We start from the raw sequence: 24,315 nt of genomic DNA, 5'->3' as shown, positions 1-24,315 counted from the left end.
GCTCAGCAGTACCAAACTCTGAGATTAGGGAGGGGGCAACATTTCCGCTGTAGGGCACAGCTGGACAGCAAGACTCCCCAAACCTGTCACACATGTACTCTCGCCTCACTTCATGCTGACTCTGTCGCTCCGACTCTGCGCTTTTCGATTCATTTGCTCCTTGATTCCTTCACGATGAAAGGGAGGTGATTCTCCTCGCCGCCATTTTTAGGGACTGCCTATCGAGGAGAGAAACTTTGCTAGCTACTGCCTGACGTTAGCAGCTAGCTAGCTAGCTGGCCAGTAGCCTGCCTGCCAGCTCGCTCTGACAGTCAACGATTGACAGTCGTTAGCTCGGTCAGCTTGCCTCACGTTGATAGAAATTATTCCAGTGACTGACCAGTATATATGACAAACCAGCGGCTATTTCTGGAGTGAACAATTGAGCTAGATTTGAAGTCAGGCTGACCGTCTATATTGGGTAAGGCAATTGTACGCTAGTTAGATTATCGAATTAGCATTGCTAACTTATTAGCTAGCGAATTCACACTTTGATTTCTCTGGACTGCATTGCCTCGTCTGTGATTTAGCGTCAGCCGCTTACTCTGCCGTGTTCAGGGTGACTGGATTAACCAGCCGCTTATACCCCACCTCGCAACCTGCGTGGATTCATCTTGACCAGGTGAGTTGGTCGCTAACTTTAGCTTTCTGCTAACTAATGATAGGTAATGCTAGCGTTAGATTTGTTGTCCAACGCTACATGCTGCAGTGGGGCTTGATTTCAACATAGGTTAGCTGGCGAGCTAGCCAGCTAACCAAAAGTTGCTGTCACAAGTTGTATGGTCTGTCGCATCGACAGATTTTATGTCTGCTTTACAGGGTAACATCAGTTATCGATTGTTACATGGGTGTTTTATTTGACCGCCAACGTAACACACGAGTAAATGATTTCAATGTACGGGGAGCAGGGCTAGCGAGCTAAATTGTCAGTGGTTTGGTTTGTTGTGAGTAATTGTAACAGATTGCTTTACCCAGTTAGCTAGCTACGTTAGCTTGCTAATCCGCTTTATGCAACTATCGTTGGAAGCAGTGCCACTCCCTCGTTTTTGTTTTTGTCCACTGTGGCTGTACGTTACGCGAAACTCGGATTTGGAGGTGTCTGTCTCGGAAGTTTTATGATCTGGTAGGGGCATCATGACTCACATAAGTGTCTGAATAGCAAACTTAGCACTGTGATGGTAGGTGACATTGGTCAAGCCTCTTTCGATGTCTGTCGCACGTAACAGTCCTATATCCTGACATTGTGTTTACACGCAGCATTAGTCAGGAGAGTCTGACAGATCATTGTGATGATCATTGTGTAAGCGGCAAGCAGAGCTCGCATCCATCTGCCACTGATGGCTGTTTTTGTGCACTGACGTGAGTCGCATTCCTCAGTTTTCTGTGTTGATATTGCGTAACACTGGCTATCACTCAGCAAGCTACTCTCCTGCTTGGCTTATCTGTGACTTCGCTGCTTAACTTATGCATGACACAGTTGATCAGCCACACAAGGATTTAACACAACACCGTGGATGTGGTTAATTCGCGCATAACGCTAGTGTTGTGACACCAAGTTTACCGTTCGCATCACCAAACTGTCACATCTGATGCCCAAGGTTTGATGGATGATCCAGCCCAACACCTACACATGCTTTCTGGTTTATGTGTCAGGTACTGTATCCTGGCTATGTTTGTCAAATAAGCACTGCAGCATGAGCAGTCCACCTATCTTTGTAGGTATCCTTAGACCGCCATGAGCAGACTGTCCATGTTGTAAATGCAGCCTATAGGATAGATCTGAAAGGCAGGTACAACTTGTGCTCTTACTCTGGCATCATATATTTCTGCTCGGCTGCCTATTTTCACTGTAACCTGTGCTGATCTGCGCACCTGCTATTTGTTCTTTTATGTCTCTGCATGCTTGTTAGAACAACAGTGCGTTCACAGGCTGGAACAGCTCCCCTTCTTTACTTTCAAGGACTTGGTGCTCGCTGATGATGAGAGGTACGCAGCTGTTATTAACTGCGAACATCCTGGTGCAGGAGAAGCCTTTACAAAGTTGTGTTTCCTTGTGTGTCTGTTATTTCAGGGGGTGCTGAATATGGGCGCACTGCATAATGGATTTAAGTGTCTCCCAGGAAAAATGGATTAGACACTGGAGCAAAGCCTGCCCTGCTTGCTCAAGTCTAGATCCAAGTCAGTCAGTGACTGTCAGCCACTGCAGAACAAGTGCTGGTACCACAATATGATCCACTGCAGTACTGCCAGCAGAACTGGATTTGTTAGTGATTTGAATTATGCAGTTTACTTGTGAAGAACCTTATTTGGCTTACTAATGCTATGGTGATTTTATTATATTTAATTTGTTTATATAGCTGTCAAACCTAATGGCTGATATAACAGTAAAGTCTCCAACTAATCTTAACTAACGGTAAACTGTGTTAACTAAGCCAACTGCCACAGAGGCATCTTAAGTGACATGCAATTAAAAAAAGTGGGTTAGTAAAGTTATGGCCCTCTTCCTTAAAAGGAGTTCTTTTGCATCTGATCAAGGTCTTTGATTGTGGCTGGCTGCTGAAAGATGCAAGCTAATCGAATATTTGATGAATCAGACTGAGAAGGATAGGCACATCCGAATATCCAGAAACGTGAGGATCAGGGTTTTGGAGATTAATTTAGGTTTTAAACAGTCTAAAGGATTCTGCTTCCTAGTCCGAGGTACTCGTCCGGTTTGTCATACCACACCCACTGACATGACTTTGTAAACTTGGGCTTCGGATGCCTGCAGGTCTTGTTGTTCCAGTTGCCACAGGCACATTGTCTTATTTATTTACCCTAGTGTCTTTTGTTCAGAGGAAACTTGGTATGTTGTTGATGTTCGTGACATTCATCCCAACAGGAGGAGTGTAAATGGAGCTCTGTGAGTGAAATGGGATGGGTCAAATCCTCTTAGTGTTTGGTCACTCCGTTCCTCTCTTCTGTCACCATCATCTCTGTATCGCCCACAAATCAAGATATGTTGTTGTTATTGTTGTTGACGACGTTGGGAAGCTATAGAGCTTTCTCTTCCTCCACTTAGTGAAAGCCACAATCTGTAATCAGTCTGGGAAGCAGGAGCATGGACACCCCACCCTCCATCTTGGGGGATAGAGACATAGTGTGTAAGCCATTTGAGCAACAGCGCACATGTAGGTCATGAAATTAACATTGTCTCTGAACAAACAGCTGTGGTGTTGCAGTGTTGTTTTTATTGGATTGTGCGTTTGACTGATGATTTTTAAAAGCAGGGATGCACATGACCCAATCTTTCCTCTTCTGCTAACATATCCAACACCCAAACTCAGTGTATTGACTGATTCAAACACAGATCAGATGCTACTTCACCTTTTCTGTTCTTTTTAAAATCTGCACACCTCACACTTTCGTTATTATATTAAAAAGCTTCACTGTTACAATTTTGCAGAGACAGACTGAGAACTGTTTCATGTGCACCAGTTATATCTGGCTGATGCACGATCGTTTAATAAGATGTATCAGCTCAGTGCATTTCTACTTTAAATTATTTAGAAATGCAGCATTTAGTATCCTGCTGAAGGACATTTTGAAAGCATGTGTATGAAAGTGTATATACATGTAGCATATATTATCCACCGAGGTGTGTATGTGTGTGTGAAATGAAGCAAATCGAAATGACTACCGGGTTCAAACGTCTCTGTGAAAACTGTTTAAAGGCCCTGCACACCCACATATGTGATTTCAGTTATTCTGCCGGATGTGATTTTCAGGTTGACATTTAAGGTTGAAGATTGGCTAAGATCCGCTCCATGTACCTAAAAGGATCACAAGGGTCCAAGTTGTCCCATCTTAGCAGGTGTAACAAAAGCAGGACTGTCAGGGAGATGTCAATCAAATATGGTATGCGCAGAGGAGGCGTAATAAACCTAAACAATGAAAACCACCTACAGTGTGTAGGTGTAGCATGGATGAGTAGGGGCTCTAAGTAATCAAATCTATTTATTGTGGTGACTGCAGAGCATGGTACATTTGCAGGAATTATAACTTTTTGAGTATATCTCGAGATTGCTTTTAACCCCGGCCTTGTGAACACATTGGAAATCATTATCAGTTTAATCGTAGCTGGCCAAAAAAAAAAGGCTTGGGACAATCTGCTATTAAGCAAAGAAGTGTTCGTCTGATTAATGATGGTAATTGAAATTAGAGTGTGTTAAATGTTATGTAGTTGTTATGGATTTTAAACTAAAAAAATGTAAAGAACTGAGATGGATGGATGGATGTTTTAGGCTGAGTTTGAAGAAGCTTTCCCTTAAATTCTTTCTGATATCTTTCCTGTCTTGTACATCTTTCCTGTGCATTTCGATAAACCGGCAGACAGCAGGATTGCTCCAGGGTTGCTCCTGTGTTGCTGACCCTGCGCAGCTAAGAGAATTTCACTATGAGGATCAATAAAGTATTTGATTATTTATTATGCCTCTCCATTTCGCTCTCTCGCTCGTTCTTCTCTGTGACACTGCTTGCTACTCAGCTTTGTGTCGTGGTTGCCTCTTCATTAGGCTTCTCCTTGATTTTACAGTGCAGAGGAAATCAATTCAGATAATACAGCAAGAGAGAATCCATTTTCTCAAGCAAAGCAAATTTCGGTGCGTTTCTCCAACACGCTGTTTTTTGTGACAGAGAGACTGTATTTTTGTTTTTCTTCCTACATATTTTATCATCTAGTCTGTTAGAAATGTATGACCAGTGTGACTTTAGTCAAGTCTAGTTAGTTTTCTAGTTTTCTTTTTAAGCTAGATAGAGTGGCCTCTGTGTGTGTGTGTATTAAGGTTGTCAGTGTCGATACTTTGATATTTTTTAGATGCCATATATTTAAAATGATACAATGTCCATTAATTATACATTTGACAGTATTCAATGGTACCAAGGCTATTAAAAATAGATGAAACTATGGGGGAAGAAAATCCACTTGTCTTCATCCATTAGTTTAAACATTATTACAAATATTGTTGTATGTGTTCAGTGACTTTTTCAGTATCTGCACTGCATGCAGGTTGTTAATAATGTATCCTAATTTGTATGTCAGGGACTTATAGAGAGAGGTGTTCTTAACATTTTGTCCACCCCATTTACACTTACATACATGAGAGTCAGACTTCATAACGCAGCGGTTGCAGGGTCGTTACAGAGGCAACACCTTTTCAAATACAGGTGTCAGTGATGACATTATTAATTGCTGCGTTTCATTGGAAAACTTGCTGGAAGTGAGTCATGGTTTATGTTATTAGTTCTGACTCTGCTTTTTCTTCTACTTCTGTGAAGAATAGCTCTAATTTGGGGATGAAAGAATTAAGCTTTGATGCCGGCACAGATTTACTAAGAAAACAAAACAATGTGTGAAGTCTTAAATGGAAGACCTTTGACAGATTAGAAAAGGAAAAAGCTTTCAGCTCTCTTTCAAGTCCACTTCTGGTTTAAGCTGTTTTTTTTCATTTACACGTCAGAAATTCTTAACATTCTACATTCAAAAGAAACAACGCAGTTCATGTTTCTTGACGATGTTATTTCGATGAAATTCACCTTGGCTCCTTTTCATTTCAAGCCTCCCCTGCATGACTAATAAAATCAAATCGACTTACACGTCTAGATGTTTGCTAACCGCTGCTCTAATGTCAGATTTACCGGAAGGCAACAACACAACACACGCAACATTTTAGCATCAGAAAAACATTACTGTTAGAACAAATGACTGACTGAGAACAATCTAGTGACTGCTGCAGGGAAATTAGGTCATTTTCTTACACCGCTTATCAAAGTCCTTATGAGACGGAACAAAAATTCTTCAGTGAATGCTGCTTTAATAAAGAGGAATTAATCAAACTGCTTTATTTTGATGGAATGCTGACTCTGTGTATGGCCGTCTTAATATTGCCTTCAGTCAATACTAGTAGTTAATAGTATGCCTGTTAACCACCCAACTTGTGATTTTATGGCCATGAGAGGAATCAGTGTGTGCTGAATCAAGTATTCATGAGGAAGTACAATCACATGTTAGGTGGGAAAAGTCTTTCAGCACTTCTTAAACTAGTCCAGAAAGCTTAGCCAGCAGAGTATTAACAACATTGTTTTGTTGCTCCCGCTGACGTTCATGCTTTGTCAGAATATTTTGCTGTTTTGTGTGACTGAGACCGTCAGTACTGTCTTTGATAGGAAATTGATCATTTAAAGTAGTGCTTTTACTTTGTCAGCACGACTCAGAAGCCTTTCACACGTCCGTTTGAACGTTGGACGTTGAACATTTAGCGGATGCCCCTTTCATACCCGATCATGATGCTATCACCTGTTACCAGTCAACCTGTTTTTTGTTTTTTTTTACCTGCTATCAAATTCAGAATAAGCAGATATTTACAAAAATCAATGAAGCTGATGAGATAAATAAAAAATATGTTGTCTTTGGACTGTTTTCAATTGATGATGTGTCAGAAGGGATTAGCAGATGATCACATTCTGTTTTATTTATGTGTGACACAGCATCAAAACTTTTGGAATCAGGGTTGTTTAATGGCAAAGCAGTAAAAATGTCACATTTGTGAGGTTGTATTGGGTATGTCATACTGTCTGGTCACGAAACACTTTTATGTATTAAGCATTGCTCTGATGTATTGACACTGGAACACAGTTCATTTCTTTGAATGTCACCAGCACTCCTTGGTTCTCCTTTGACTTTCTATAGGTCTACCATACTCACAGCGCGTATATAAGAGCAGTATCCTGGTAGAAAATGAATCATTTACCCACATTAAGTCAGACTGGATGGAGTGTTTTTCCAGAATGATGTAGTGCTTGAAGTCACTTTGCACATCACCAACTCAAAGTAAGAGAAACATCCCCAAACTCGAATAATCAGTTTAATGCACAGTGGCATTAATCTTCCTGCTTCCTGAAATCAACTTTAAGCTTCGATTTTATAGAGCATCTTTCGACCCTTCACAGTCAAAGTTTGGGGTCGTTGAGACATATCTATCACAGTGCTTATATACTAAAGCTGTAAGTATTGTGGCAGAATCAGCAAACCTGTAAATGACTCTCTGTTACTCTCTGCTAGACTCCAACATGAAATGAATGGATCTCTGTTCGTGTTACTAAAGTTTGTTCCCAGCAGCAGTTTTTAGCTTCTCTTCACTAAGATATTTGTTGTCCTTCAGGGCTGGGTGTCTTTTTATGAGTTTCACTCTTGGTTTTTTTTCTTTCCTCAGTCAGCTGGATCGCTTTTTCAGCAGCACAAAACCTTGTGACATTCAGCCAGCGCTGTGGTTTTGGTACAGCAGGCTGTACTGATAACTATAGCCGGCTAGGTTAGCGGGGCCGCCGACCCAAAGGTAAACTAGTAGTTTTCCCACTGAGTGATTCTGTGATGATATACATGCAGCGTTTGGGTTTGGAGGGGGCTGTCTTGTGAAAACAAAACGAGCACATTAGGTTGTTGCTGGGTTTTAGGCGTACCCCTGTATGTGGTGACCAGTTTGATCCCTGGAACACAGAGCCAGGCCATAATTCAATACAGCATTGTTTATTTGCTTTCACTTGTCGTTGCATGTAACAATAATATGTGTCTTCAGTCCAATTGCTTTGTTTGATTTAGTATAAATTAGCCACATTATACACACAATATGCAATATTAATCCGACATGCATGTTACATGAATTAACTAGAGCAAAATTGATGCATCCAGCTTCGAGTACACAGTAAAAATTGACCCCCACGTCCTCTGATTGATCCTGCAAAGCCGCTCACCCCTCATTACTGTAGGCCGCCTCATAGCCGTGGACATGAAATCAATCCTTGAGCTGGGATACTTGCATTGCCCAGTCATTCCAGTAGCTGAAGCAATCTGCACTTGTGATGACTCTGCAATTATTCGATTATATGAGGGTCAGCACTTTAAGGTGTGACCAGTGGCTGAAGTCACTGTGTTTAGAGGACTTCAGGAGCTCTTGACTTTTGTGACAAAACTTAATGTGTGCTCTCTTTGGCCATGGAAGCCACCAAGTGAGGCATCAGTTGTCTGGAGCCCCATAAGTTAACATTTATTATGTTTCCTCACTCCAAAATCATCTGATGCACAATCTAAAGTGAATTCAGGAGTGATTTAATGAAAACTGGGAACATTATGTAGCCAAATACCTTTTATTTTTAATGTTTGGATGTGGCCAAGTTTCGTGCATGAACACATGAAATCACTGAACAGGCTGGCTTCGGTCCGGCCAATGGAGAGAGAGTTCTGGAGCGCTGCGGCCGCACCATCCATTTGTGTAGTGCTTTTTCCAGGGCGTGTAACACAGCATTTTATTTTTGCCTCTCTTTGTAGTGTGTCTTTGGTGCATGTTGTGGTTGGAATTCATGAAGAGCAGACTTTGATAAAATGTGACTTGAGTCGGTTATGTTTCAGATTTGGGTTCGTGTCGCAAGATCAAAGTTGTGCTGAGATTTCCTCCTCTTCTTTCAAAGTCTGGCCGTTGACTTTGCCCACGAGTATCTTTAAAATCACATCAGCTGAGCAAATACACTCTTCTTCATACTGAGCTATATCAGGGCGTTTCATCTTGTCTTTGCTAACACCCCTGTCTTTCTCTCTTTGTCTCCCCTTCACCCCTTCTGTCCATCTAGGCGCCCATGTGCTGGTTCCTTAAACCCATCCATTGTCGCAGATGAATCTTCAGCTGCTTTGGCGTAGCTCAGCACCCAGATAGTCCCATCCCCTTCGCGTGGGTGATAAGGGACTACATTAACAAGGATGCCCTCCTCTGTAAGGGCAGGGAGCCTGAAGGATCCGGAGGTGGCTGAGCTTTTCTTCAAAGAAGACCCCGAGAAGCTTTTCTCTGACCTCCGAGAGATTGGCCATGGCAGCTTTGGCGCTGTCTACTTTGTATGGCAACTGCATCCTCACACTGACTCACACAACAGAAAAATGCATTTGAACTTATCTCCGGACAGAAATTCTACATGTTAATGAGGGATACGATCAGTTAAATACACAAAGTCCATCAGTTCTGAGTCAGTAGGTACAGATTCTACACAGTCACATGGTGTTTGATTAGCTGCTGTATCCCTTTCTGTGAATAATAGAGCAACTCGAGGCTGATTAGTTAGCAACTGAATCATTTACAGCTTTGTTTCAATACATCAGTGGGCTGTGCCAGAGTTTGCTTCACAGTTTTAAAAATAGTGAAGCTCATTTGATCTTCAATAAAGAACGGAAACCAGCCCTTGATGGGGTTTAATAGCAGCAAGGTACAGCGGAGTGACGTGACTCAGCCAGGCTGCCTGATCTGACTTTTGCTCTTGAACGCTGCACACAGTGTGGTTAAAAAAGCACAAGAGGTCTTGAAGAACCACATCCTCGATGAGCGAAGATGCACAGAGAATTAGACATACCGTATTTTCTAGCTGAAATGTGTGAACTGACCATGTATGATACTGGTAATTTGTGTTTCGCAGGCACGGGATGTGCGCACCAATGAGGTGGTGGCAATTAAAAAGATGTCCTACAGTGGAAAACAGTCTAATGAGGTGAGACAAGATTGATTATATTTATATTCTACTTCATACTTTGACCATCAGCACTTTCACACTGTCCAGTCACCATTAAAGTCTTTGGTCATGTCACTGTGTGAAACTCGGCTTCATGAACAGTCGTTTGGCCTGGTTTGATCAGTGTAGAGAACAAAGAAACAGGCCTTGAGCTCAGCAATTCAGAGAACTGACAAATGTTTACTCAGCAGCCCTTCAGCACCGAAAGAAGCTCCCATGGACTTTTTCCCATCAACATAATGATGGAAATTGAAATGTCTTCAATTGAAAGTGTCATTTTAAAATAAAATATTAAGTTATTTATATTTTAGATAAACCTCACGTCACTGTAGCTGCTCGAGGCGTTAGGCTGTCTGTGCCACGTTCTAACATAGTATAATAAATGTTTGCAACAAATGCTGAACGCTGATATCATCAATGAAAATCTGAATTTGGCTAAAAAAAGAAAAGTCTTTTTCTGTGCTTCCAAAAAAAAAGCGGTATTCACTGAATTCATCTTGTATCAGTATCTTCAGTCCAAAGAGCTGCTGGACCACAGTATTCATGCTGGGTATCATGATTCTGATTGAAAATCACTGAACCTTATCGTCTCAACAAGGTCACCCCCGTGTGCTCACTTTCGCCGTTGTCGTCCCAGATACAGTTTACCCTGCTCATGATTTCAGATTAGCTATAATAAGATTACACATAATCTGTGAAGAGAACCACCTTACCCCTATCTGCACTGAAAGACAATCTTATCCACACACGCGCACACACACACACACACACACACACACACACACACACCCCATCACCTCCAGTGCTGAAAGCCAAGCGACACGTTGCCTGGTTTCATTTTGAAATCCGCTCTTTCCCCCGGCAGAAATGGCAGGACATAATAAAGGAGGTGAAGTTTCTCCAGAGGATCCGGCACCCCAACAGTATAGAGTACAAAGGTTGTTACCTCCGTGAGCACACAGCATGGGTAAGTCAGCTGCTTACATGCACAGAGTAGGAAGATTATGTCATTCTGCAGCGTGTAAGCGTGTATACGTTATTCTTAACTTGATCTCTCACTTTAGCTGGTGATGGAGTACTGTCTCGGCTCGGCCTCCGATCTGCTAGAAGGTGAGCAGATGTTCCGCATTGTTTTTTTTTTTGGGGGGGGGGGGGGGGGTTGTTCAGTGAGTTGTCTGAGCTTGCAGAAAACACACATGGATACGTGTCTCCATCCGCTGATGTTGATTCATCCTCACTCTGGTTTTCTTCCTTCAGTTCATAAAAAACCTTTACAAGAAGTAGAGATTGCTGCCATTACACATGGTGCTCTGCAGGGGCTGGCCTACCTTCATTCCCACAATATGATCCACAGGCGAGTGATTTACTTTGTTTCCTCAGATGTAAACACTGCGCCCTCCTGCTCTCGCTCACATCTGTGTTTCTGTCTCTCAGGGATGTGAAGGCAGGCAACATTCTGCTGACTGAGCCCGGGCAGGTCAAACTGGCCGACTTCGGCTCTGCCTCCATTGCCTCACCTGCCAACTCCTTTGTGGGAACGCCATATTGGTAAGTGACTGGTATGTGTTAGATGTTGTGATGACATGAACAGTCTCTAATCGAGCTTAAAGAAGCATCAATTCAGCTGTATTTGACTGTAAAAATGTATTTTGGGTTCAGACATCTTCTTCCAGATCATTTACTCTGCTCTTTTGGCTTTATGCTGCTGAGAAACTACTTAGATGAGTCATGAAAAACACTGCTAATTCCAAAGAATAAAAGTTTGGAGATTTCTAGTAAAACAAAGCTACTATTTTCTGTTGTTTTTCCACATCTAGCTGTGTGGTGAGAGTGACCAACTCCTCATGAAAGTTATCTCTCTTATTTCTAAAATTACTCTTGACCTTCTCTCCTCCTCCTCTATTTCCCACCCCCACTTTATCTCTCTCCTCCACTTCATCCAGGATGGCCCCGGAGGTGATTCTAGCTATGGACGAGGGCCAATATGATGGGAAGGTGGATATCTGGTCCTTAGGGATCACCTGTATAGAATTAGGTGGGTGGTGGTATGTGTGTGTTGTGCCAATTAAAACTGCAGTGGAAAGAATGTTCTTCTATAAAAATAAGTGTAAACATAGTACTAAGTCTCCTTAAAGTCCCCGAGCCCCAAAAGTATTTTCTTCTTGTTCCTACAGTTGAATGTTTGAGCTTCACTGTGCAGAATGAAACTAGAAGGGTTTTTTTCCCATTCATCTACTGAAAGTGTAAAGTTTGTGCTCATTGAAAATCCAGTTTCAAGAGGCGGGCTTACGAGCATGATCTGTGACATCACAACTAGTTTGGAAGCCAATTCTGGTCCAATATTTAATTAAGTGTGATGTGGACACCTGAAACCTGCAGTGCACACACACTGAGAATTGACTTCAGTGAAGTAAGAGACATGTTGTGTCTAACGGTTAAACTTTGGAAATGAAAAATAATAACATGTTCGTACAGTCTGCGACAGAGTAGAGGTCATTTTAAGGATTTTAACAAGATAATTTAAATTTTTTTGCATGGAGAAACCTCAAAAAAGTAGAGGATTTAATGTACATATTAAAAGATGTCTGAATGGAGTCTTTAAATGCACAATCTGTGGTCCAACTGGAACAAATCATGGTCTTACCATCCATGCTAAAGACTGATTGACAGGTCTTTGAAATCAAGGACTAACACCAGTGAATACTTAAGGTTTAGAACTCAGCTATAAAACAGGCTTATATTGTCAGTTATAATAGGTTTAAAAATACAAATTCAATTACACGTGTGAATAAACCTGTACGTTAATGTGGAGGAAAAACATGCTGATTTTTTTTTTTTTTTTCCTGTTTTTCCAGCTGAGAGGAAGCCTCCCCTGTTTAACATGAATGCAATGAGTGCCTTATACCACATAGCGCAGAATGAGAGCCCTACACTGCAATCCAGTGAATGGTGAGGTGCCACCCCTCACACACACACATGCACACACACATGCACATATGTATATAGAGCTGAATGTATAACGATCTGCACATAGTCTCAGCAATGACAGATGTAGAGTAAAGATGACAGTGGAAGTTATCCTGGAAACTTGTGTACAGGTCAGTTGTTCACCAGCCACCTGTGTTACACAGCTACGTTTGATTTGTGAAAACACAAACCTGGTGTGGAGCGCTTTACGTCCACTTCACTGGCTCTTTATTTGAATGGGCATAATCGTAATGATGTCTTATATTTTGCAGAATGTTTTCCTTTGCTGAAGGCTCTCTGTAGAGGAGTCTGCTTTGTTTTCACTCTCTGTCTCGTCTCTCTTGTGTTTCAGGACGGATTACTTTAGAAACTTTATCGATTCATGCCTTCAGAAAATCCCCCAAGACAGACCGCACTCTGACGACATGCTGGGTGTAAGTGCACACTGTACGCTATGGCAGAGAAACAGAGAGCAGGGTCAGTGTGTTAAGATGGGAGATTGACAAAGCCCTGTGGTGATAAATCTCCCTGATGTTTGCGCTCTGTTCTGTCCCCCATAAGCTTCTATTTTGATTCCCTAATCCTCTACTTCCGGATTCACACACACACACACACACACACACACACACACACACACAGAGTCAGAACATGTACAAACACACACACACACAGCTCGGTTTTGTAGAAACAACCCAGATGTAATTACTGTAGAGATGTGACTTCTGCGTCCATCGTTAAGTAACTGAGCAGCTGTCACTTAGCCCACTAATGGAGTCACTGTTGCTAATGGAAGTTGTCCTCGGGGTGTGGAAGCACTGCACGCTGCGTGTTTCTTTTTTAAATGTCAAGTTCCAAAACAGGACTTTTTCTTAAACTAAATTAAAGTGTTTCTCAGTGTGAGCTTCTTCAAATGGACTTCTGGCCCAACTTTACCTCGAGGATGAGAGAATTTGTCATGCTGAGTTTTATTCTCATGTATTTGTTATATTTTCTGTCAGTTTTGACAGCTCGTCATCATCTACATGATGCCCTGTACCACAAAGGGGGACAGAAGACTCATTGACACAATGTAGTGAAGGCTTATATACGGACATTTAAAAAAAAAGCAACCAGCTGGACTTTTTTTTTTTTTTTTTTTTTTTAACCACACGCCACATGTTAATCGACATCTCTCGGCTCTGGCTAGCTAACGTAACACATATTCCAGTGAAAAGTAGCGGTATATTAACAGTAATAATGCAAATCCAAACTACACAAAGTTGGCTCTTTCAAAAAAAAAAAAAAAAAAAATTGCATTTGTGTTAACTACAGAAACCTAGCGCAGCCATGCATGCAGTTACTTTCTTCACGCCATTATCTCCAGTTGTTTCATTATCTGGAGAATGAGCTTTGTTATCTCAGATAATGACGTAATCAACAAACAAAAGATTGTTTCCTCCTGTTACTTAAAATGTTCATCAGAGACCAGCGGTGGCATGTCGGCATACATAGATCTGTGAGGTGTTTCTGTTCTGTCGTTAGTGATTTACACTGTGCAGCGTCGCCCTGTACAGTCGCACTTAATGTGGGACAGATCCAACAAACAGAGACTCGTGTAATCACCACAGCTCTCCCAAGACACTAACCCACAGCGTACACGTCAGACAGCCTAGATCAGTGTTTTGCAGCTCATCATGTTTGCATGTTTTCATTAAGCTTTTTAATAATGACACATGAAAATGCCGACTGCGGCATGATTCATGGTGATAATTCATACTGTACAATATGGCTGTGACTGGAACCGATGTTTTCTTGTGATAAATCATGTCGTTATCTCGAAAAATTGGCCTTTGGTTTTCTCGATAAGGAGATAAAGTAATGCATTATCACAAAAAAACGATCTTTGTTATCTTGACATAACAAAATGAAGTTGTGATCTTGGGATAACGACAGTAAAATAAATCGCTGCTCTCTGCGTCTGTCGTCAGGAGCACAGCAGCCCTTCACTGCACACAGTATAGAACAGATGTGTTGCATTCATCTAGTGCACAGCCTCCAGTCACATGACTGCAGTGTGAACAGGCAACGTTTCACCCTCAAGAAACTGTCTGTACAGGATTTGATAAGCATTATTGATCAGCCAAGCAGGATCAATGATATATAATGATATTAAACAAACAGCCATGAAGGCCAAATAACAGTATGAGATGTTTTTCTTTCGGCTGTTTCAGTGCAAAACCATCCACGGCCTCATTAAATCCAGGGCCCCGACCACATCATTGATGCTAATAGCTAATTCAGCACTTTTTCACCCACTACGTTTGTGGTTTGTGCAGTTTATGGCTCAAAAACAAACCTGTCTATTAAACATGAACAGTTCAGTAGCACCTGTAGAGTGGAGAACAGTTTTATTGTGTTTTTCTCCTTGTCATTCCTCTTCATCCTCTCTTCTTCTGTGACCTCTCTATTCATGACACTCTGTGTTTCACTTCCTGTCACCCTCCCCTCCAGCATGCGTTTCTGCAGCGTGAACGTCCGGACTCTGTGCTGATGGATCTTATCCAGAGGACCAAGGATGCAGTGCGAGAGCTGGACAACCTGCAGTACCGCAAAATGAAGAAGATCCTCCTTCAGGAGGCCCACAATGGACCCACAGCAGAAGTCCAGGATGGAGACGAGGTGTGTGGATGTTTAAATGTTAGAGTCAAACTAAAGCGCCGGTGCTAGAGTGGGATTTGTCCGGTCTTTTTTTGAGCACAGAAATACACTTGCCACTTTCACGGCATTCCACTGTGCAGAGGAAGTAACCAAGCATGCATCGGTCTGTATGCGTGTCTGTCTGTCCGTCTGTCTGTGTCCTCTGTGTTTCTTGTTTCTTCCTCCTGTTCCCTCTCTGGCTCTTTCTTTGCTGGCTCTCCCTCTCTGCTCTCTCTCCGCTCTGTCTCCAGGAGCTGGAGCCGGGCGGAGGTCGGACGGGAACGGTGAACAGCGTCGGCAGTAATCAGTCCATCCCCAGCATGTCCATCAGCGCCAGCTCCCAGAGCAGCTCCGTCAACAGTCTGAACGAAGCGGCCCAGGACAGCCGCAGCGAGCTGGACCTCATGGAAGGAGACCACACAGTCATGTCCAACAGCTCCGTCATACACCTCAAACCGGTGGGTGAAGCGGCACAGACACACCCATACTTAGGGGAAGTCTGCAGGATTATTTTCAGTATTGATTAAAGGGGCACTGTGCTGATATTAGACATGAAGATCAGTCCAGTGGTTTTGAAGTCTGACTCACGCTAGAGACTGAAAATCAGGATATCTCAGCTGCAGCATCAGTTTGGACAGTTCGCTTCTTTATGAGTCTCTTGCAAGTCCCTCAACTTGATGGAAGTTGTTTTGTCTGACTGACTGACGGCCCAAAACCAAATTCAAATGTATATCCAGATTAACTAAGTGATGCAAAACTGAGAAAGCAGCAAATCATCTCATTTAAGAATCTGAAATTTCTGCTTTGTAAAATACTTTTAGCATATTTTTAGGTGTTATCATATTTGTTGATTTAAGCTATGTTAGGATACCTGCATCAAGTAATCTCTCTCCTCCTTTGTATATTAATTGTACAAAAAAATGTGATCAAAAATGTGTAATAATTTAATTAATCATGTCTAATTTCGAGTGACCTATTAATTTGTAAGTAATTATGTTCTTCGCTGGCCTGGTTTGTCCAGCCGTGTTTTGGTAGGATGTTGTGTCACGTTGGTGAGGAGCTTTCTAACAGCAGTCTGAGGGCGTTTTAAGAACGTAAACACAGGAAGACGGTCTTGAACAAGGTCCGCTGGCCAGTATACTCTGTGACACTTGTCCAGGTCCGACCTTGATTCATTCTCCAGCTGTTTGCTAGAAACTGTTGAGTTGCTCATCTGCATCCCACTATGCAAAGCACACCTCAACACGTTCCCTCCACAAACAAACTGCACCAGAATTCGTTTGGGACCGAGACCACCTCCTCTTAAGACTCTCAGTCTGTTAGCTTGGTATACATCTGTAGAGTTAGACAGAGCACTTTATTACTGTAAATGTTCTATGGAGCTTTGGTGGACAAGGTTGTTTCTGATTCTCTTCACGCCCCTAATGCGTCCTTTTGTGTCCTGTTTTATACCATAACTGAATAACTTGTTGATTCAGCTGCCTTATGTCTCCAGGAAGAAGAGGAGAGTTTCTCCGGGGAGCAGGCAGCCACCAGTCAACCCTCTGAGCCCCAGCCAACACCAGCTCAAGCCCCGAGGAAGCACTACCGCAACAGAGAGCACTTTGCCACCATACGCACGGCGTCGCTCGTGAGAACACTCGCTGACTCCACCATGCATCTCATTCTGTGTAACACGACGGGTTCCACATTTAACAAAACGTTCTTTCTTGTTGCGTCCACATCTCGCAGGTTACCCGTGAGATGCAGGAACATGAGCAGGACTCTGAGCTGCGGGAGCAAATGTCGGGATACAAACGCATGAGACGGCAACATCAGAAGCACCTGATGGCCCTGGAGAACAAGCTGAAGGGGGAGATGGATGAGCACAGGCTGAGGCTGGACAAAGAGCTGGAGAGTCAGAGGAACAACTTCACGCAGGAGATGGAGAAGCTGCTCAAAAAGCACCAGGCGGCTCTGGACAAGGATGTATGTAGACAAACAAATTAGTATTAATTCAAAGATGCACCTGCCTGCTTTAGGTTCAAAGCATGTTCCTACAACTGCAGCAAGGTCTTTTTTTCTTGTCTCTTACTCAACATTCGTGTTTGGTTTAGCTGAAGACGTTCACCAACGACGAGAAGAAGTTCCAGCAACACATCCAGGTGCAGCAGAAGAAGGAGCTCAGCAGCTTCCTGGAGTCACAGAAGCGCGAGTATAAACTACGCAAGGAGCAACTCAAAGAGGTAACAGAAGGGGATCATTTGCAAATCCTTTTTGACACATTCTTCAATTGAAAACAGTACAGAAAATCTTATTTTTGCTTATTATCACAAGACAAAAAATGCAGCAGATCCTCACAGTCCTCACATCCTGAGTTGCTTGAACCAGATAATTTTTGGTGTCTTTTGCTTGAAAAACTATTTAAACAATTAATCAATTGTGAAATAAGCTGCCGATTGATTTTCTGTCAGTTGACAGATCAGTTAATTGACTAATTGTTTTAGCTGTAGTCAGTATAATCATGCTGGGGAAGACCGCGCTTGAAGCATCTGTGTGTTTAATGCATCTGTGCCAGTCTTGACAGTGCCCTGACATGACTGAAATAAAAAAAAAAAACACCTGTGTGGCAGGAGCTGAGCGAGAACCAGTCGACTCCCAAGAAAGAGAAGCAGGAGTGGCTGTCCAAGCAGAAGGAGAACATCCAGCACTTCCAGGTCAGGGTCTCTCACAAAATACCTACACTGGCCAAGACCAGATGAAGATTGTACAATGAATTCACACACACGCATTCGAGTAAATCATTGTAATGCAACGTGGTGTCGATTCCTAGGCGGAGGAGGAGGCCAACCTGCTGAGGAGACAGAGGCAGTACCTGGAGCTGGAGTGTCGGCGCTTCAAACGCAGGATCCTGATTGCCAGACACAATGTGGAGCAGGATCTGGCCAGAGAGGTACTCGGTCACACAGAGAGAACCAGCCGCCATCACCTCTTCTCACTTCAGTGTTTGATTTTCTTTATTCGATTGCCGTCACCCAGTATTTTCTCCCCCGTTTCAGGAGCTGAACAAACGGCAGACACAGAAGGACCTGGAGCACGCCATGCTGCTCAGGCATCACGAGTCGATGCAGGAGCTGGAGTTCAGGCACCTGGGGACGATCCAGAAGGCGCGGGCCGAGCTGATCCGGACCCAGCACCAGACAGAGCTCACCAACCAGCTGGAATACAATAAGAGGAGGGAGAGGGAGCTGAGGCGCAAGCATGTCATGGAGGTCCGACAGCAGCCCAAGAGCCTCAAGGTACGTGGACTTCCACTGCAGTTCTGTAAATGACCTGAGTAGAAACCACACACACCCTCACTCAGCATCTTCATTTCTTTTCCTTCTTCAGTCTAAAGAACTTCAGATCAAGAAGCAGTTCCAGGAGACTTGTAAAACCCAGACCAGGCAGTACAAGGCCCTCAGGAACCACCTGCTGGAGACCACGCCCAAGTCTGATCACAAGGCTGTGCTCAAGAGGCTGAAGGAGGAGCAGACCAGGAAGCTGGCCATCCTGGCCGAGCAGTACGATCACTCTATCAACGAAATGCTGTCCACGCAGGCTGTGAGTACCACAAGAGAAAGCCTAAAAGTTTATGAAGCGCACATACGAAAGTGTCCTTATTTAATGGCACAGTTTTGAGTTCTCAGTACCTTTGTCAATATGATACCTGATACCACAACAGACATTGTCAAAACCTGTAATGTTCACAGTTCACAGTTCACAGCAATGAACTTAAGCTGAACTCACAATTGCATCAATGTTTTTTTTTTTCTCGACACGAAACAGTTGCAAAATACTGTCTAAAATGAGCAAAATTACATTATTGGAATCTGGAAACATCTCTTTTAAGAACGTGTAAACGAGGAAGAATCCGAACAAGCATTTGATGACGACCTATGATGCTCGACAACTTGTCAGGTGTGACAGGTGACAATGAGTTATCCTGTATGTATGGCTTCCTGAGAAATCTCTTTTCCCTATAAAAAAAACACACACACTTTCTATCTTTCTCATTTTATGTCTTCCTTTTTCTTCTTCCTCAGCTGCGGTTAGACGAGGCTCAAGAGGGGGAGTGTCAGGTTCTAAGGATGCAGCTGCAGCAGGAGCTGGAGCTGCTCAACGCGTACCAGAGCAAGATCAAGATGCAAACAGACGCTCAACACGACAAGGAGAGGAGGGAGCTGGAGCAGAGGGTCTCTCTGCGGAGGGCTCTGCTGGAGCAGAAAGTAAGAGAGATCCTGGACTTTGTCTGGTGTTGTCTAGTGTTAGGACGGGTATCAGTAGGTTTTGGAGAGACAGTAACAGACATGGTGCACAGACACAGCAGGACACTGCTGCCACAGCAGGATGGCAGCAGAGTGCATCCATTACAGTCAGTCATGGAAGTCGCACTGCTCATCTTTATTTTTCCACCGCTGATCTAGTTTTCCCTCCAACAGGTAAGAAGTACATAGAGCTGCATAAGAGACGAGTACAGTCTTTTCAAAATAATCAAAATAAATACCTCGTTGTACCAGCGGCAGTGCCACACAGCCGAGCAAACATGATCCTGTGGTTAAAACGATCCGGTTCATTAAGTTAGTACCAGGTAATACATCCTATGCTTCCAAACCCTGGATAACCAACTGTAATTCACTGTGTTTGTCTCCCCAGATCGAGGAGGAAATGCTCGCCCTGCAGAACGAGCGCCTGGAGCGAATCCGCTCACTGCTGGAGCGCCAGGCCCGAGAGATCGAGGCCTTCGACTCGGAGTCCATGCGGCTGGGCTTCAGCAACATGGTCCTCACAAACCTGGCTCCCGATTCCCAGGGAGGCTGGGGGGGAGGAGGTGGAGGAGGCCAGGGGGCTCAGGGGGGAGGCCACTGGCCCGGAGGAGGTGGAGGAGGCGGCCACCATAGTCATCACCACCAGGGGGGCTCCAGCTCACAGCAGCCCTGGGGTCACCCCATGCTGGCTGGGGGCCCGCCGCCCTGGAGCCTCCACCACCCCGGAGGAGGGAGTCAGAGGGGGAGCGGAGGAGGGGCAGGTGGGGTGAGGAACAGCCCGCAGGCTATGAGGAGGACGTCATCAGGGGGGAGGAATGAACAGGGCATGAGCAGGAGCGCCAGCATCACCTCTCAGATATCCAACGGATCCCACCTGTCGTACACCTAGAACACACACACACACACACACACACACACACACACACACACACACATACAGACATGCACACACACATGATCTTCTTAAAGTAAAATTCTTGTGCACAGAGGTAACACTGTACACACACACACAGACACACAACCACCATGCATGCACCACACATACATTTGTTACTTCCCACAGTGCGTCTGATGCACAGTGTTGAGACTGGGTGACCTGCGCTCAGTTCCTCTCCCACCACCACCGCGCTCTTACATCAGTGTTCTGCTAGCAGCCGTCTGTGGAAGCCCAGAAGTCTCGAGACTAATCCAAGATGGCTGAGGGCCATATACAGTATGCCACAATGCAATAGTGTCATTTTTGCTGTAGCCTGCAGTGCTGTTAAATGTGTTTCTAGTTGCCATGTTAGTCTCTGTTGCCATAGACTCAAAACAGTATTCATCTGAAGAGCTGTCAGTTTGCAGTATGCTGTTTTATACTACATAGGTATGAAGTAAACCTGATTCTTAAGGTGCGTTATTGGAAAATTTGCATTCAGTGTGCAATTTTTGGAGTGAAAATGTGCAAATTCCTTCAAACCAGATTTAAGCACAGACTGTTACTGATAGAGTGTTTAATGAGATTATCGTTCATGTGCAGTTGCAGGCAAATGAAAGGCAGGCGGTCACGTAGGGGTCTGATGTCAGATCGATGCAGACACACGTTGGACAGGTCTAGAAGGACAATGAAAAGAGAACGCATGTCGTCAGATGTGAGCACCAGTGGGAGATCTCTAGCTTTAAAGTGGTGGCACGGGGACGACCTGTAGCTAGAAGCACCCTGCACCAGAGTGAGGAAGTGTAACCAATGGAATCACCAGGTGCATCGTTTTATTAAAAAAATAAATAAATAATTTAAAAAAAACCCTGTCCTCTGTGCCACACAGGCTCGTATTCCCAGGTGTTAGGAAGTATTGTGTGATGTGAGCAGGACCACAAAGATGCCAAAGGTAAGGGTGCAGAGTCAGATGCGTCAGTATAATTATCCATGCCAACATACTGTTCATGTGTTTAATGAGATTGTGCCAGTGGAAGTTCAGTATGATACTATGAGGCCAAGTAGATGCGAGTGTTGCTGGATCGGAGGAGAAGGAGCGGAGTCGTTTCTCGTGCACGCTCAGCCTTATTGTCTCGGCTCCTGGGTTTCCACAGACCTCTGCACTGGACTCGCTCCTTGCGACAGGGATGGGTTTTCAGCAGCGCCCAACCTCCTGCTTTCATAGTTTCAAAACTGGTGTTCACTCTCCACTCTTTTGCAGTCATTTCCAGGTCTAATATCCCACCGTGTTGATCGGTGAAAGCGATGCACCACGCAGAAAAAAACAAGAAAAAAAAGTCAAATTGAACCGTGGCTGTTGGCCTACCTCAAGAACACTCAAGTAGAGCTTCACCAGAGGGTGACCAGACACTGACTTGTACCCCACACTTAATGTTAATCAGACATATTCACACATATACGCACAAAAGTTACTGATTAGGCAGTGTGACGCTCTGCACACTTGATGATGATGAATGCATGTACAGGGTTCATTTTCTGGAAATGGAATTTGGGCAACACGCTCAGCAGCATTTGTGTCGGGGCAGCAATGTCCGCCTCAGCTGCCCGGAAATACCCCCATGTTTTTTTGGGATTTTCAAAAAGACCCTTTTAAGGGAAAGGAGATGTGGTGAATGAGCAGGGAGTGTGAACAGAGGAGCTTCACTCGCCCTCCGCTGGTTGGCGACTGCTGAATGTCTCGGTGGGTGGATGGGCGGTGATGCTGTGATCTCCGCTGCCATGCCCCTGCAACCTTCCCCTGGTCTGACAGCCCGCTCTGTCTCACCCCCGGTGACCCCGATACCACGTTCCGACCACCGATCTCCCCCCCCATCCCTCCACCTCCGTTTCCTCCCCTCCTGAGCCTGGTGTGCTCCTCGCCTCCTCCCTGATCTATTCGGGAAGAGCTCTTCATGTGAAAGAAAAGAAGAAAAAAAAAAATATATATATATATAATAATTATTATTATATGAATCTATAAAAAAGAAGGATTATAAAGATAAAGGTCTTATTGTGAAATGCAGAGATTATGCATTATATGACTTTCAGAGGTGGAATGTACATGAAACCTGTTAATATTGTATATTTTGAATTTGAAAATATGGAAATCTAATTGAAAACTCAAAGACAAATTAGCCTGTTGTGATGCGGACACAGTGACGTGGTTTTAGGCCGGCGGTGTTCAGATGGACCGTTTGCAGCCGCTGGGTTTTCACTGTCTTACTTGCAGCTGCGAGTTCAGAAAGGTGTCACAGATATTCTGTTGTGAGTGATAACAGCACGACTCGAGGGCAGACCGCCGTGAGTGAATGGCAGCGTTTTGTTTCATGCTGAACGAGGATGATTTTGCACATAATTTGAAATGTAGTTAGATGAAGCCTTTGCTTTAGCAATGGCTGTATTTTACTGATGATACCCGATACAGAAGACTCGCCTGTCTCTTTTGGTTTTTCATGGTTTTTAGAGGCTCTCAGACCTAAAGTCAAAGTTCTAACAACATAGAAAAAAAGAGAATTGTCTTTTAGATTATATCAAATCTGAAAAAAAAAAAGCTTAATCCTGAAACATTTGGCTGCGTAAACAATGTTCAGTGCACTTCACACCTGAAATTGTTTCCAAATTCTTGCACAAGACAGTGAAAAAACATGTTGTTTGATATCTACACAGTAACCCTTAGGTGTTGTGGGGTCCCTGGATATTATTCGGACTTTTATTTCAGACTTATGAAACACGCGCCCTCTTTTGTTGTGTTCATACACGAAGCATTTTCACACTGCACTTAAGTATTTGCCTTTGTTTCAATCTTACCGCCCTGCACTCAGAATTTATAATCCTGTTGTTTTTCTTGGCTTCGGTCTGAAAACAGAAAAAAAAACCAATGTGGTGGTCCCACTTCTCTCTTCAGCCAGTATGCCATCATACCCAACATCTTTTTATCAGCCCTTTATTTCCCCAGTTCTTTAGTGTTTTATTTGCTTTTATGCCAGAAAGGGTCGTTTTATTGTCCAGACGACGTCTGCAGAGGGCCAAACGAGTGGCAGATTTTTAGACCTTCTCTTGTGTTTACTGGAACTCCCAGGTGTTTTGCGAGGCAGTCGGGGCAGAGTCTAGCTTTAGACCTTGGTCACTCTGAACTGGATCAGTTGCACTGATTGCACAAGTGATTGACCAGATAAAAGAGTCTACTGTGATCCCCCTCAGTGCGCTGAGGGACGGCTGCCATTGGCTGAGAGTAGGCGGGAGGCAGGGTTACGTCTCTGTACAGTCTGTTTATCAGTATTCCCTTTATCTCTCCTGTCATTTGGTGGATCTTGCTGTTTTATTCTCCGTAGTCCAGAGACCTGTATTAAACTGTATTAAATTGTATAGATTGTGCAAAAAGATGAATGTCGCATAGCAGAAGAGAAAAGCTATTCCTTACAGATGACAAAGTGATTTAAAATGTATAAAAGAAATTCAGAAACAAAGTTTAGGGGATAAATGTAATATTTTGTTTGTAATTACTATTTTTTGTTGGAAGAGGGCTACTGGATAAAGAATCATCTGTAATAAAGTAATTTTAATATTTCTTTGCTCCATGTTTTTTTTTTTTATTTTGTGTGTGAGGAGCATGACAAAGCTGCAGTATTTAAAGCTTAAAAAAAAAAAACAAAACTTAGGCCCAAATGTTTAGATTCTTCTGTTTGCTAGCAATGCCTCAGGTGTTCATAGTGCACTTTCAGATGGATACAGGACTGAACTTTACAGCACGTGTTGGTGATGAATGGTGATAAATCCAAAATGCTGATCTTGTGTTTGAAAAGAATT

At 43.5% G+C, this 24,315-nt stretch overlaps 1 protein-coding gene across 4 annotated transcripts; it reads left to right on the top strand.

Moving 5' to 3' along the window:
- On the top strand, positions 1-24,076 carry taok1b (TAO kinase 1b). 4 transcript variants are annotated; one of them, XM_076750049.1, is made up of 22 exons: positions 1-460; positions 598-661; positions 8,701-8,959; positions 9,532-9,603; positions 10,490-10,591; positions 10,689-10,734; positions 10,882-10,978; positions 11,059-11,172; positions 11,568-11,659; positions 12,480-12,573; positions 12,944-13,025; positions 15,082-15,249; positions 15,519-15,725; positions 16,763-16,897; positions 16,999-17,235; positions 17,364-17,492; positions 17,880-17,963; positions 18,080-18,199; positions 18,306-18,545; positions 18,637-18,849; positions 19,332-19,514; positions 19,942-24,076. In XM_076750049.1, exons 3-22 carry the CDS (start codon positions 8,828-8,830, stop codon positions 20,440-20,442), a joined length of 3,048 nt encoding a protein of 1,015 aa, XP_076606164.1. In that variant the 5' UTR covers positions 1-460; positions 598-661; positions 8,701-8,827; the 3' UTR covers positions 20,443-24,076. The 4 variants fall into 4 exon arrangements, with proteins under 4 accessions (XP_076606164.1, XP_076606162.1, XP_076606165.1 ...); XM_076750047.1 differs by having other exon boundaries at positions 570-661; XM_076750050.1 differs by lacking the exons at positions 1-460; positions 598-661 and adding an exon at positions 1,079-1,162.
- The last annotated feature ends 239 nt before the right edge of the window (positions 24,077-24,315 follow it).

The sequence above is a fragment of the Chaetodon auriga genome, chromosome 15 (assembly GCF_051107435.1).
Source record: "Chaetodon auriga isolate fChaAug3 chromosome 15, fChaAug3.hap1, whole genome shotgun sequence".
Classification (NCBI taxonomy): domain Eukaryota; kingdom Metazoa; phylum Chordata; class Actinopteri; order Chaetodontiformes; family Chaetodontidae; genus Chaetodon; species Chaetodon auriga.
The sequence above is the reverse complement of the archived record's forward strand: the minus strand, read 5'-3'. Positions and strand labels throughout refer to the sequence as shown.